The sequence below is a fragment of the Mytilinidion resinicola genome, assembly GCF_010093595.1.
Source record: "Mytilinidion resinicola strain CBS 304.34 unplaced genomic scaffold BDZ99scaffold_33, whole genome shotgun sequence".
NCBI classification, from domain to species: domain Eukaryota; kingdom Fungi; phylum Ascomycota; class Dothideomycetes; order Mytilinidiales; family Mytilinidiaceae; genus Mytilinidion; species Mytilinidion resinicola.
In genome coordinates this window covers 53,858-67,751 of record NW_022985469.1, presented here as the reverse complement: position 1 = coordinate 67,751, position 13,894 = coordinate 53,858, and the positions used below count along the sequence as shown (strand labels likewise).

At 53.1% G+C, this 13,894-nt stretch overlaps 5 protein-coding genes across 5 annotated transcripts; 3 read left to right on the top strand and 2 right to left on the bottom strand.

Moving 5' to 3' along the window:
• Positions 1–479: 479 nt before the first annotated feature.
• Positions 480–2,169, bottom strand: BDZ99DRAFT_469002 (putative D-amino acid oxidase). The gene has a single exon (XM_033721398.1). The coding sequence runs from the start codon at positions 2,001–2,003 to the stop codon at positions 807–809; it is 1,197 nt and encodes a 398-aa protein (XP_033569184.1). The 5' UTR covers positions 2,004–2,169; the 3' UTR covers positions 480–806.
• Positions 2,170–3,612: 1,443 nt separating this feature from the next.
• Positions 3,613–5,588, bottom strand: BDZ99DRAFT_492186 (cytochrome P450; the record flags this gene model as incomplete). The annotated part of the gene is made up of 6 exons (XM_033723151.1): positions 3,613–4,003; positions 4,041–4,396; positions 4,462–4,465; positions 4,517–4,723; positions 5,005–5,172; positions 5,494–5,588. 6 exons carry the CDS (start codon positions 5,586–5,588, stop codon positions 3,613–3,615), a joined length of 1,221 nt encoding a protein of 406 aa, XP_033569183.1.
• Positions 5,589–5,759: 171 nt separating this feature from the next.
• Positions 5,760–7,571, top strand: BDZ99DRAFT_512537 (diphthamide biosynthesis protein 2; the record flags this gene model as incomplete). The annotated part of the gene is made up of 2 exons (XM_033724640.1): positions 5,760–6,098; positions 6,129–7,571. The coding sequence occupies 2 exons, from the start codon at positions 5,760–5,762 to the stop codon at positions 7,473–7,475; spliced, it is 1,686 nt and encodes a 561-aa protein (XP_033569182.1). The 3' UTR covers positions 7,476–7,571.
• Positions 7,572–7,898: 327 nt separating this feature from the next.
• On the top strand, positions 7,899–10,966 carry BDZ99DRAFT_401718 (uncharacterized protein; the record flags this gene model as incomplete). The annotated part of the gene is made up of 2 exons (XM_033716248.1): positions 7,899–10,343; positions 10,430–10,966. The coding sequence occupies 2 exons, from the start codon at positions 7,899–7,901 to the stop codon at positions 10,964–10,966; spliced, it is 2,982 nt and encodes a 993-aa protein (XP_033569181.1).
• A 981-nt stretch (positions 10,967–11,947) lies between these two features.
• On the top strand, positions 11,948–13,024 carry BDZ99DRAFT_454955 (uncharacterized protein; the record flags this gene model as incomplete). The annotated part of the gene is made up of 1 exon (XM_033718412.1): positions 11,948–13,024. The coding sequence occupies one exon, from the start codon at positions 11,948–11,950 to the stop codon at positions 13,022–13,024; it is 1,077 nt and encodes a 358-aa protein (XP_033569180.1).
• Between the last annotated feature and the right edge of the window lie 870 nt (positions 13,025–13,894).

Sequence of the window (13,894 nt, the reverse complement as noted above, 5' to 3'; positions counted from 1 at the left end):
GAACCTCTTCTTGTACAGGTGTAAGACGGCGATTTTTGGAGATAGCACCGCGTTGTGGAGGAATACCACGGGCGCGACGCGTAACCGTCTTTCTGGGCACATCGTATAGTTTCTCAACGCCTCGGAAGGATGTAATTTGGCCGGTCTTGTAGGCTTGAACGCCTAGAATAACTCTGCCTTCTTGAAAGATGGCTTCTTGTTGTTGTGGTGCTGCCATTGGGGTGGTTGTTGGACGACGCGTCGCGTGTTGAGTTGGGTGGGCCACTAGCTTGTGCGGGCCACTAACTTGTGGATTACGTTAACGTTAGTGCCGGGAGCTTAGGTAATCTTAGTAGCTTTGCGGGGGCGGGGCGCACGTGATTGACGCTGTACAGTAAAATCTCGCACATGCACTGTTTATGAGACATGGAAATGGCAATTCCATTGAATAGGCAGAAGTTTGTCTAGATCACAATCTTTCGGATTCTTGACTATTGTCCCTCAGTCGTTTGCTATATCTGACGAGTATGTGCAGGTTTTTAACGTATGAGAGAGCTATTCTCTATGTCGACCTCCACTATGAATTGAATGGAGTTCAGGTTTCCTGTCCTATCATGCCAAAATAAATGCTTCCTCTGGTCAATGGAGATGGGAACTATGTGGTATGCCTCAGTATTATCATGCCAGCTGAAAGCGTTGAATTACATTCTATTAAAACACTTCTCCCAGTGCCAAAGAAATCCGCAGTGACCCACGACAGCTCGACATTATACCAGACATCCCCTACTCAACACTCGAAATCCGAAGATCCTTCCCAGAACACCCTCTCACAGCTTCGACATAACGCGTTCCCCTTCAATCCCGACAACCTCCCCAATCAAACTCTTCACGTCTAACGCACACCCAAACGCCAAGCTCCAACCACTACCCCCGTGTCCATAATTGTGGACGGTTCGGCTCTGCCTCGCCACCCTCACGTTGCCCTTGCGAAACGGCCGCAGCCCCTGCGCAAGCGGGTACCCCTCCACCAACTTCGCCTTCTTCAAGACTGGCAAGAACTTCTCGCACCGCTCCCGCATGCGCTTGATGACCGGCGAGTCGAGGGTCAAGTCCAAGCTCGCTTCGTTCGGCTGGGCGAGGCCGCCGAGCAGGAGAGTGTCTTCGCCACGCGGGACCAAGAACACGATCTCGTTGTCCTCGCTCGAGTCGGCGGAGATGCTGAGAGCGGCAGTGAGTTTGGGGAAGTCGGTGCCGTCGTTGCGGACCCGGAGGAGGGCGCCGCGAAGGGGGTAGCATGTGCTACCGGTTCCAAGGCCTCTGGAGCCGAGACCAGAGGCGTTGACGATGGCGGCGGCGGAGAAGCGGGTGAGCAGGGCCTTCTCTTGCTGAATCAAGTCGCCGGAGATGGTTCCAATGAGCATTGTGGCGCCCTTGGACTTGACGAGGGATGCGAGCCAAGCCATGGCACGGTCGGTGTCGATCACTGGTGCTAGATGCGAGTAGCATTCATGGATGGGGAAGTCCATGTTGACGCCGACGTTTTGGAGAGCGCCATTGTCGCGGCGAAAGTCTTGAATGTCGGTCGCAGTCATCTCGGCTACCTTCGCGACCTGGACTGGGTCTTCGGCGATCGGGTGCGGGAAGCAAGCGATAGAAGTCTTCATGGAGACACCGGTGGCGGCGGAGTCAAATGCGGCGAGGGCAGAGTAGCAATGGTAGGATTCCATACACCATCGCTTCGAGGACTGGAGGGAGATCGGGTCGGTGTGTGCACCGCAGACGGCGGGTGGGTACTCCCAAAGAGCGCCGGCGATTTGAGAGGTCAGGCGGCGCGATCCGGTGAAGATGGCGTACTCGCTGGCGAGGATGGTAACGGGGTAACCGGCATCGAGGAGCACCCAGGAGGTGACCAGGCCGGAGACGCCGCCGCCGATGACCAGAACTCGAGGCAGTGTTGGCTCCCAGAGAGGCTTTGGGAGAGGCGTGATGTCTTCCCACAAGCGGATGTGAGGTTGGGGAGCCATTGTTTGATGTGGTAGAGTGGTGGGTGTAGGTAGGGCTTCCCGGAAGAGGTGTGTGTGGGGGGAAGATTTACCAGGGAGGAGCGGAGGGGGTGTAATGAGTAGGGAAGGGTCGACTCTGGTGGAACGCAGCCGGTTTTGGCGTCGTTCAGATTCGCCGAGAATACTCGAGGCACCTCGACCAGTCGCAGGTTGGCGTTCACACTGGTCAAAAGGCTCCTAACGGTGTAGTCGAAAGATACTTTGTGAGGGTACACTAACCGTTGTGAGCATACAAACACCTGGAATAGCAGAATAAGTAAGGTTTTCCTGCGTAAATTAGGCGATGGGACCTCTTAAGGTCAAGTCGGAGTACACTTACCCGCCTTGAAACTATCTAAGTGAGATATTAGTTTTAGAGGCCGCTTGGCCTAGTAGGTAATTCCGGAAGTGAACACATCATACTAAACGTTCAAGGACTTATCATTGCCTATTCTCCAACGTGTATTGAGCCACTTCACAAAGACTGTAGCTAAGTGTGCCCAACTCAATATATTAGCGTTAGTGGATCGAAAACCCGATACAATCCTTCAAGGCGAATGCCGGAATACTTACCAATTGGGAAGTTGATCCGTATAGGGAGTCTCTTCTCGCCCATCCTACAGTACGCGGGTCCCAAATGTGTCCACCTCGTTTGTATACTTGTTTGTTGAATAAGATCTACTTATAAGATAGCTCGGTCAATTTGAAGACCGTTCATGACGACGAAGTTCATGTCTTACGCCTTGCCAGATTTCCGTGAGGATTTTGAGGTTCGCTTGACGGTGGTAAGATAGTGTATAGACACCTATAGTGAGGCACTACACTACACCACTTGGCATGCTAACCTATCAAAGGAATAATAGCAAGATAATGCACGATATAGTTAGCATGATCTTGCTTACCAATTGGGAGTCGGAGAGTCGGATGCGCTCTCACCGTGATTGTTTGCTCAACGCTGAGTTTCGGAGACCCAATACCGTTACGTTTCCTCTTGAGATGGCACCTGTGTTACGTCGTCAGCAGGCACGATTCATCAATAATCGACCTCTGTATAATATACCTCGATAGTTGAATCAGGAAAGAGAATTTTCAAGCTTTTTCTACTTGCCTGGCGGCGTGATTGTGCGGTCCAATTGTCGCCCGGTTCCGTTGAAACACAGTGTGAACGATCCGATCAATGAATCCAGGCCCATCTTAACGCCTGATCCGTCTAATTCGCACTTGAATTCCCTTGCCTAGCCTGAATTGGATAGATCTTTAATGTTTTGGGCGTCTCTGCCGGAGATATACTAATCCGTCCAATCAATCCTGGCAGCAACCTCGAGTGGGAAAAAGATGTAACACGAAAATCTGACATAAGACAGGAGAAAGAAACTCAAGCCGTAAAATCACAATAGATTGCATGAGACGCAGCGGTGCAATAAAAATGAGAGAATGCCGCGAATTGGGCCAAGGAATGTACAATATGCCGCTCTTTTGAAAGATGCGAGAAAAACGTAAGGTTATCGCTTTGGGACACTTAGTAAACTCCTGCGCGCACTTGAAGCAGCTGTACATACACCAGCCCCCGCCTCAAAAAAGCGTCACTCGCCTATCCCCGCACCACAACCCTCACGCCTTTACTCTCTTCCCGGTACAGCGGCGTGACCCCATCTCCTACAATCTCAATATCCTCGAAACTAGTGTTATGCAACTCTAACCACCCTCTATCGCCCTCCACCTTCACCTCCCCACTCCCGTATACCCTAAACACAGTCGCCAGCGCAAGGTACGACTCCGCATACGCCAGATTAGTGCCCACACACTGCCGTGTTCCACGCGAGAAGGGCACGAAATATCGATCCAGCCCCGGGTTCTCAATCCACCGCTCGGGGCTGAACTGCGTTGGGTCTTTGAAGTAGGTGGGCGAGTGGTGGATTAGGAGACCGGTCATGGAGAAGGGGATGCCGGGGCGGAGGATGTATTGTTTTTGCGTCGGCTGGCTGTTGGATTTGGTATTGGGGATGTAGCGGCGTAGACGAGGTTTCGTGGGCAATGCGTTGGAGGCGGGTGCTGATGCCGCTGCTGGTGCGGAGGCGTTCTTTGATGACGGCAGTGAGGTAAGGGAGTTGCTCAAGAGCTGTAAGGGTAGGGAGGTGAGAGGGGTCTGCGAGGGTGAGCTTATCTTTGAGCTTTCGAAGCTGCATGGGCTGTGAGAGGAGGTAGAATGTTATATCTGAGAGCGCAGCGGCTGTGGTGAGCCTGCCCGCAATGACGGTCACCTGGCCGTATTGCCAGAGGCGCGCGGGTGTTTTCTTGCGTGCGGGGAGGTCGCTGTTGAGAATCTCGTGAAAGATGATGGTTTGGTTCTCGTATTTGGGGTCGCTACGGTGGGACTGGATTCGGAGACGTGGCTAATGATGTCCTAGTTACCGGCAAGAGTATGTGTTAGAAGTGATACGTGACTTCAATGATCAAGGAAGAATGAAAAACGAATCTTGTTGAGCTTGATATACGTTGCCATCTCCGGATACGCAATCGTGTGCGCTTTGTCTGGGAGAACTTTCATCAAGGCCAAGATCCAGGGAAACTGTTTGATGAAGTGACCTAGTTTGGCGCCTATTTCGCCGGCTATCTTGAAGCTGGGATCGAAATCGGGCGCGTTCATACGATGGTCGCTGCGGCCGAACGCGTACTCCATGGCAATGTCTGACAGCGTAAGACTAGAAGGCAGAACGAGATCTAAATGCAAGGGGAAGCATTTGTACCATTAGTTAGTGCTGCATATGCCAATGAAATGACCATCGGCTCCTTAGACTCTTGAAATTCTCGGAACCTGCCCATGAGCTTGTCAAGCACTTCCATAATCCGTGGCTGTAAGCTTCGTATTTTGGACTTCGAGAAATAGAAGTTCATAGCCGCCCTTCGCCTGCGATGCATATCACGACCAGGTGTGCCAAAGGCGGCTTCGGGAAGGCCTGATGAGTTGGTGAAGAAAGTCCACTTGTCGCGTTTCCGCGTTGCTCCCGTGTATATTTCATCGTAGTATTCCGCATCTTGAATGTGGACTTCCTCTGGATTGATGCGTACGATTGGGCCATACTTCTCATGAGTGTCCCGTATCTTCCGGACGTATTGCCGGCCACACGTGACGTCGTAGTAGAATTCATACCTTCATCTGTGTGGTAAGCTGATGCTGCTCTTGATATTACTTTACAGTAGAAAGACTCTTTTACGCAGGATTGTGCACGCGGGATGGTCTTATCGGGCCTCTCTTCTCATAAATGCATAGGGTGACGGCGCGGCCCGCCCCTGGGCATAAGCTTACAGGATTGCTCAAACAGATGAGAGAATTTTGATGATATCCGACAATACAGGAAGAGAAAACGAGGTGTATGAACCGCCGAGCCTCTTGTCTTACCATTATGTGAGCTTTGCTAAAATTGGACGTGGCACTTCGCTGGCGGGGCTGAGATGAAGCCGATAGAAGCACAAAGTCAAGACGTAGACGGTAAGAAGAACAGTGACTGTGTATATGCAGAACATAGGTCCAGCAGACTCCGTGAGTAGCTGGCTGAAAGCTGTCATTGTTACTATTATGCTGATAAATTGCAGAGGAGATGTCACTGCGAAGGAGAAGCGGTGGTCCAATGAGAAGCGAGGTATTTGTGGGCGTTTCTTGGGTCTTGGCGTTTTGGCGATGTTCATCCATGTCTCGTATTTTCCCCTCCTTCAAAATCTCAACTCCTGCAAAAAGCCATGGCAGCATCACCACTTGCAGGTGCCCCTGTACTTTCAACACCAGATACGCACATATTCGAAGATCCTACACCCCCAATAGACGTTTCAACGCTTCCTAGGCTCTCCGACGAGCAGCTTGCCCTCACTTATGAGATAGCGCGGACTGTCGCTGAAATACGCACCAGGAGATGGAAGCGCATAGCTTTGCAGTTCCCGGATCATATGCTTGTAGATGCACCGCGGGTATTCGAGGCGTTGAGGCAAGGCCTGAAGCACTCCCGCCTGCAAAGACGGAAAGCCACATCGAATACCGAAGAGCCTTCGATCAATGGACATAGTGTGGACGATGCTGCCCAAGTAATGGCGGACACGACGATATCTGGGAAGGATAAAGTCGCCGAAAAGCTTTTCATCCTCGCAGATACCTCGTACGGAGCGTGCTGTGTAGACGAGGTCGCGGCAGAGCATGTCGACGCGGATGTAGTAGTCCACTACGGGCGATCGTGTCTGTCTCCAACCGCTCGACTTCCAGTTATTTACGTTTTCACGACTAGACCACTGTCCTTGGACGCAGTTCTCGAGACTTTTAGACAAACATACCTGGAGCGAGAACAGAAGATTATACTAATGGCAGACATCCCGTACTCAAGCCACATTCCAGGACTTGCTGAAAAGCTACGAGGCGAGGGATACACGGGAATCTTCACGACATCTATCGTCCACAACCCTTCATCCCCTCTACCAAATCGAGCCGTTCCAGCTGACGTGGTTGAATCAAAGGACGCGCTGCGGGAATACCAACTCTTCCACATCTCCGAGCCTCCCCCCTCTTTACTCCTGACATTATCCTCTCGAGTCGGTGCTATTCACATATTCCCTACCGATGGAGCCAGTGGGGAGATTCCCAAAGCATTACTTGCCTCCTCTGCGATGACATTACGACGGAGGTACGCGCTCCTCACCTCGCTGAGCACAGTATCAGTCTTTGGAATCTTGATAAATACGCTATCTGTCAAGAATTACATGCACATGCTGGATCACGTCAAGCAGGAGATCGCGGCGGCTGGGAAGAAAAGCTATACATTCGTAGTCGGGAAAGTCAACGCGGCCAAGGTGGCGAACTTCAGCGAAGTTGGAGGCTGGGTGGTGATAGGTTGCTGGGAGAGTAGCCTGATGGAGAGCAAGGACTTTTGGAAGCCTGTTATCACGCCGTTTGAGCTCAGTCTGGCTCTGAAGGGTGACACGGAGAGGATATGGACGGGCGAGTGGAGCAGCGACTTCCAAGCTCTTCTGGAGCAGAAGGCCGCCCAGCCAGAGGCACCTTCCGATGGCGAACAAAAAGTGGGATCTGATGATGTCGAGGCAGAGGACTTTGACTCAGAGGAGGAGTCGGCGCCGCCAGAGTTTGATCTACGGATGGGCCATTATGTCTCACATTCTCGGCCTATGCGAGCATCGAATGCAACTAATCAGAAGCAGACGGGCCAAGGGGAGGCAGCGTCGGCGAAGCAGTCATTAGTGAAGCGCGCCAACGGGGACCTTGCGAAGATTGGTGGGGTGGTGTCGCCTGGAGCTGAATATCTCCGCTCCCAGCGGACGTGGCAAGGGCTGGGAAGCGATTTTGAGGCTCCCGGGGAGGGTGAGAGTGCTGATACGGCTGGTGCTCCGGTGGAGATAGGCAGAAGCGGTATTGCTCGGGGGTATGTGGTGGGCGATGATAGGTCTGAGCGGTGACCAGGCGAGGATGCCCAAAATCACGAAAGTAGTGAATGAAACGCGACCACCATCCGTCGGCCGCGCTGACGACTGAGTGCCACGCGCTGTTTGGTCTTTCGCCTTGTCTGCGCCCTATTGTAACGCTTGACAATATGATACTGAAGTGAGAGAACAGGAGCATTTCTCTTTGGAGCACGTTACGCCAAGCGTGCTCTATTCTAATCGGCCGACTCACCTTACTCCAGGCAGGCACACGACAACCTCAACAACACGCACCCAACACCGCGCTGCCATATACTGGCGTCTCCCGTCCCTCTCTCTCCCCCCCTCTCTGCATGCCGCTTCTGTATGTTGCCGCCCCTCCTCCGCCGCGAAGACTGCCTCCTGGGCCCGCAGCTTGCTAAGAAACTTCGCCTACAGCCAGACGGAAGTGTCAACACCATGCCCGGTCAGCTCACCACCTCACCTCTTTTCGGGCTGCCCGCCGGTAGCAGAGCATACACATCCAAGGTCTCAATACCTTCAAGATCCTCATCAAGCAGCGAGGAAACTTGCCCGGACGCGCCTCTCAGCCTCTTTGAGGCCGTTGTCACCGCTTTCCCGCCCGTCCTCGAGTCGTTGCTCTCACAACTCCCAACAACATCCATATTCAACCTATACCATACCTCTCCTCACCTCCGAGCGTTCCTACAATCATATCCGCTAGCATGGAAGACACTGTCTTTTCGCCTACCTCAGCCGCCGAACCAGGCTATAACAACCCCGGGGAACGAAACACCTGATGGCCGAGAGAGGCAGTCGAAAACTTATGCTCTCGACGCCTTGCTGGCGGAAGTCGTGGTGCCCTTTGGGACCCGGCTACGTAATTTAGACCTATGCAATACCGCCGTGTCGGGAGTGGCCCTAATCGCAAAAGTACTTCAACCGCGCATCGAAACGCTGCAGCACCTCTCCGTTCGGGGCTGCAAGAACGTCTCCATCAAATACCACATCGTCCCGTTCCTGGAGCCGTACGCCCAAAAGGACTCGCCATGGGCCAAGAGAGGGGATCTGGCTTTGAAGAGCTTGTATGCATACCGCTGCCGTCACCACCGTCGGAGACCCTACCTTCCATCTTCTTTGGGCCGGAGAGACTCGGACTCGGACCCTACACATCAACTCATTGAGATATGTCATAAGCTTGGAATATGGACGGATACTGCCTGGTGCCCGACACCCGCTGGGAGATGCTTCAGGAGGAAGGACTATCATAACGGACGAGGCGGGCCAGGGAACACCGAAGTTTGGGTTCCCTTCGACAGGCTATGGAGATCCAGCAACCGCATTGGACCCACTGAAGAAAGCGCCCCTATCGGACACTCGGATGGAAGACTGTGGGAACTGAGCGAGGATGGCCAGGACGGAGAGCCACTAGGGCCTGAAAAGGGGCCCCCAGGAAAAGAAGGAAAGGACGTTCCCGCACACTTACGGCGAAGTCACCAATTGTTTGTGGACGACTTGAAGTGCTCCCGATGCCATGATCCCATATTCGAGCGATGCGAACAGTGTAGCGTGCGGATGCACTGCATGGGCTGCCGCAAGACGCTCTGTGCCAGCTGTGCATTCAATAGGCCGATCCCTAGGAAGCGGACCAAGACCCGACATACAAATATCATGCTAGGCACTATTGCTCCGATGACCTCCATATTTTCTTCGTCATCGACGTTGAAGGATGATGTCAAGGAGCCACCTTCGAAGGAGAGGTTTTGGTGGGCACCGGGCATGGTCCGATCCCCAAATCTCATGCATGAGCCTGCCGGCGACGATGACTCGGATTCAGATGACGGAATCCTGAATCACATCAACAACGGAATTGGTCCAGTGCCAATAGCTCCTCCGAAACTCAACATGCACTGGTGTTGCATGGAGCCCGTATTCTCGGGCGGAGGTGGCATCGCCTTTGTGGGGCCTGGCCTCGCCGGCAAGGGCGCAGACAAGATCCGAGCAGCACCTCTCCCTCGCATCAAGAAGTATGAGGACCCGGACTTCACTTACCAACTCCGTTCGTTCGACCCACTCCGAGATTTGAAGCAGAGCGGGCTTTATGGGCACCTCCTCAACGAGGACCTGGATATCATGGAGTATCTCAGGCAGGACAGTCTCGACTTGCAGGCGTCGACGTGCCCGCGAGGACTCTGCCAAGAGTGCTACCAATCTTTCCGATGGAAAGTCTCTTGCAAAGCGTGCAAGAGTCCGCTTTGCAAGGAGCACGATTTTAGGGCTCTCAAGATTCGAAAGTGTGGATACCGGGATCTCCATATCGAGCGGGACTACGTACGGAATCATAAAGAGCTTCCCCAGTTCACAATCCCGCCTTTCAAATCTGCGGCCCCGTCATCCAGCAAGGCCGAAGAAATGATTGACGATAATGAAAGCTTCACTTCTGGCGATGCTCTGTCTACAAACGCTGTTGACATCGATATCGAGCCAGTAGTCTCGGGGTCACTTTCTCAATCCCAGATACTGCCACCAATCCCGATATCACTCGCTCCAGCTGCTCCACCAGCTATGTCCGCCTCTACATCCACCAATTCTCACCAGTCAAACATTCCCAACGACATTCCGTTCACAATTCATGTTTCGGTGCCGGTTCTTCCCTCTCGTCCACGTTCTTTGAGTGCGTCCAATTCCCGCAGCCGTAGCGCAGCATCGTGGCCACACTCCCCTCGTCCGGTCGCTTCTACCTTAATAAACATGATACCTCGACCGGGTAATCCTCGACATCCCGTCCAATGGGAAGGCTGTGGGTCGTATTACTGCCCAGCGACGAGACACTTGGGGGACAACCGGCCGAGATGCCAAGAGCTAATTAGAGAGTGTGAGGACTGCCGGGTCTTAGTTTGCAGTGTAGGTTCGCAGTCTAATCATCTGTTTGCCCTTATTATGGGGTCTCAATATAGAAATCCTAGCTAACGTATCGAATTCCTGTCTAGACATGCGCCTCTGCTAATCCAGAATGCGCCTGCTCGTTTTGCTCTGTTCACTACTACTGTCCGCACTGCAACGACAAGCCGGAAGTCCGGGCACAGTGCGTGCTCGAAGAAGAGCTCGAAGCCGCCCGCGTCAAGGAAGTCAAGATGAAAGAGCGGCTGGAGCGGGAGAAAGAGCAGCGCGAGGTTGCGGATAAACTTGCTGAAACTTTATTGGAGTTTTGGGAGGGTTTGTTGGGAGAGGTGGCTATCGAGGCTTTTAGTGGCACTTCTGACACGGCCCCTTCTTTGGAAGTGACTTCGGAATCCAGCCTGGAAGGAAATGCGGATTTTAGCATTCCGGCTGTGAGTGCTTCGCCGAGTCCTTCGGCAACAGGGGAAACAGCCACAGACGCAGCAGAACCTCAGCCCCTCTCTATCATTCAGCCATCGACACCGGTCCCGGGTTTTGCAGAGGGCGTAGCGAACTACGAGACGGAAGATGCAACGTTGGAAGTCATTGATGAGCTCATTGCCAGCGGCGAATTGGTGCTTATGTGAAGAGGTAAGCATGAGAGCGTGATTTCTGCATCTTGCATCTCATACCTTGCAATTTTTTTCTATTTCTTTTTGGTCCAGCGTTCTGTTCATTAGTCATTGGTGGAGGAAAGCGAAGCACGAGCAAATTTATGAGATGGCTATGGAAGACAGGCGAGGGCACGGTGTTACGACTCGTCACGACCCTCGAGCCTACGGTCATTTGCATTTGGGGCGGCGAGCGTCTTTCTTTCGATTCTTTTCACTTCATTTTTCTTCCGCTTTCTTTTTGATGGAACGGAATGGAGGCGACCTACGGGCTGCAAGAGGTGTTAGCGGGTTTGTCTATGGTATTGGCTGGTGCGGTGCTGGGCAGCTTGGAGACCGAATCATCGCATGACTTCGGGGGCAGAGTTCGAGGTATATACTCATGAGGCTGGTATCGGCCCTGATAGCTGAGACGTGGAGAATGACATCGGGAGTGATTCTGGACTGACTTCGGCGACTTTGAAATAAGTTGTGAGTTGTGGTTTGTGGTGTGATTTCCTACCTTCGCTTCAGCTGCTTGGCATGATTGAAGGATGAAAGATCTCCACATGGTAAGTCAGACTAGGACTCAAATGAGTCTATGGCTAAGTGCTTGCAGCTCGAATTATCCCATCAACACGTTTGCCGTGCTTGATCCCTAGTGCTGCAGCTTTCAGCGTTCGCAGCCTCTCATGATCGAATGATTAGCACTCGAAAGAATTGTGAAAAGCAACGAAAGAGCTTCCAATTGGCGATAAAGAGGTCAGCACGTCATGAATACAATACGATAGTCTAAATTGCGGGACTTGGCTCCTTATTGGAGTGTCGATGTTCTCTCTCGTGCTCAAAAATTTGCATTGGTAATATGGAGCCATTTGTCAGCTGTCCCTGCAAGTTGGTAGTTATACGATACTTATAAGTAGACCAGGTAGGCGGTACACTCGCACCCCGGGAATTTCCAGGAACCAATAATTCAAAATGTACTCAGCTTCCGTTCTCTCTGGCCTCCTAATATTCACCCCTCTCTACCTCACCTCCTTCATCCCCCCAACCCTCGCAACCCCCCTCCCCCCATCCAACCATGACCCTTCTCCCTACCCCGTCTCCCTCCTCCACCAATTCCCCCCGGGCGTCTGGGCCGAAAACCTCGCCACCACCTCCACCAACTCCCTCCTCATTACCATCATGAGCACCCCCGACCTCCTTCTCTACGACCCCGCCGCCCCATCTCTCCCTCCTACCCTCCTCCATTCCTTCGCGGACAACGGGCCCTACGCCTCCCTCCTCGGCATCGCAGCAACCAGCGCCAACTCCTTCGCCGTCGTCGCAGGCAACTACTCCCTAACCAGCGCCGGCGCTATCCCCGGCACCTTTGCCATCTTCACCATCACGCTCCCGCCCACCGGTTCCCTACAAACTCCCCAGGTCAAGCTCCTCGCCCCCCTCCCGGACGCGCAGTTCATCAACGGGCTGGTCTACCATGCCTACCCCTCCCCCGCCGTGCTAGCCGCGGACTCGACCCTTGGCACTATCACGCGGATCGAGCTCGCTACGGGTGCTGTGTCGACGCTTCTCGAGGTGGAGGCGTTCAAACCGTGCGGCGACTCCAAGGAAGGGCTGAACGGGTTCCACATCCACGCCCCGACATCGACGCTGTATTTCACGAACTCGGCGTGTCGCACGTTCGGGAAGGTGCCGGTGCGGAGGGATGGGAGTCAGGCCGGGGAGGCGAGGGTCACTGTTACGTATCCGGCGCCGTATTTTTTCGATGATTTCGCGCTCGGGGGGGATGGGACGGCGTGGGTGGCGGTGAGTAATGGGAATGGAATTGCGAGGATTGCGGAGGATGGGGAGGTAGAGGTGGTGGCGGGGAGTGTTAATTCAACGGAGGTGGCGGAACCGACGGCGTTGGTGTGGGGGCGGGAGGGGGAGGTGGGGAAGGGGGGAGAGAGGGTGTTGTACGTGACGACGGGAGGTGCGTTGGGGGATCCGATTAATGGGACGGTGGTTGTGGGGGCGCAGGTTTTGAGGATTGGGGTGGAGGGGGGGTGGTAGAGTGTAGGGTGGTTTAATATTGTGAAGGCGGTGGTAGAGTGAGAGGGCGAGAGGGGTGATATTCAGGGTGGAACGAATGGGTATGGTGGTTGGCAGTCTTTTGACGTAGCCTGCAAATCAAAGGGGTAGACGTGGCGGGTTGAAAGAGGGCTGGAGCTAGTCTGAAAGGTGCAGAGCTGGTCTGAAGGGAGCTGGTTACAGAATCTCTAATAAAGTGGTGGAAATCAGACTGCGGGGCTTGTTTAGAATGAGCAAGACTGTATGTAAATTAAAATGGTTCCGGCTTAATTCCTATTAGGGCTTTAGAGGTCCACGAATGGTAGCATGCTGCCATGGACTTGCCAATCGTCGATAGATTCGCGTCTGATTTACACTGTGCGTAGCATAGGTGGAGGGAGGCGACGATTTAGAGGCTACTAGGACTCTTAGAGACATTCTAGAGCCTTCTCTGCTATTACAGTACGTCCTACTAATCTGCACGTGAGCTCTCTTAGTACCACGTTCTCACAGTCAATGTACGTGATGTCACTAATTCTCCCACTACTTAAGCAGGCCATGGACCGTCTTATAGCTGCTCTTCTTCAGGGTTTTAGGGGTGAAAAGTAAATCTAGATACCCCAAACGTCATGTATGGCTGAGGCAAAATCTGCGCACGCTTCCCTAATGTAGTAGAAGGGATGGAGGAATAAACAGCCGTCGTGTATAACTGCGATGGGATAGAGCAGAAGAGGGAAATAGCTCCTTTCGCCTCTGTTCATGAAAGGGGGTTGCTTTTACCTCTTAAAGCTGATGATGCAGCGCACGTTTGGGCTCTGCGAATGCGTACGTCTACTTGCAGTGACAAGTCATACTGTACATATTTCCAGCAAT

What these genes read in the sequence shown, in the direction of transcription:
- BDZ99DRAFT_469002 (XM_033721398.1), bottom strand. Translation starts at nt 2,003, where the DNA reads ATGGCTCCCCAACCTCACATCCGCTTGTGGGAAGACATCACGCCTCTC.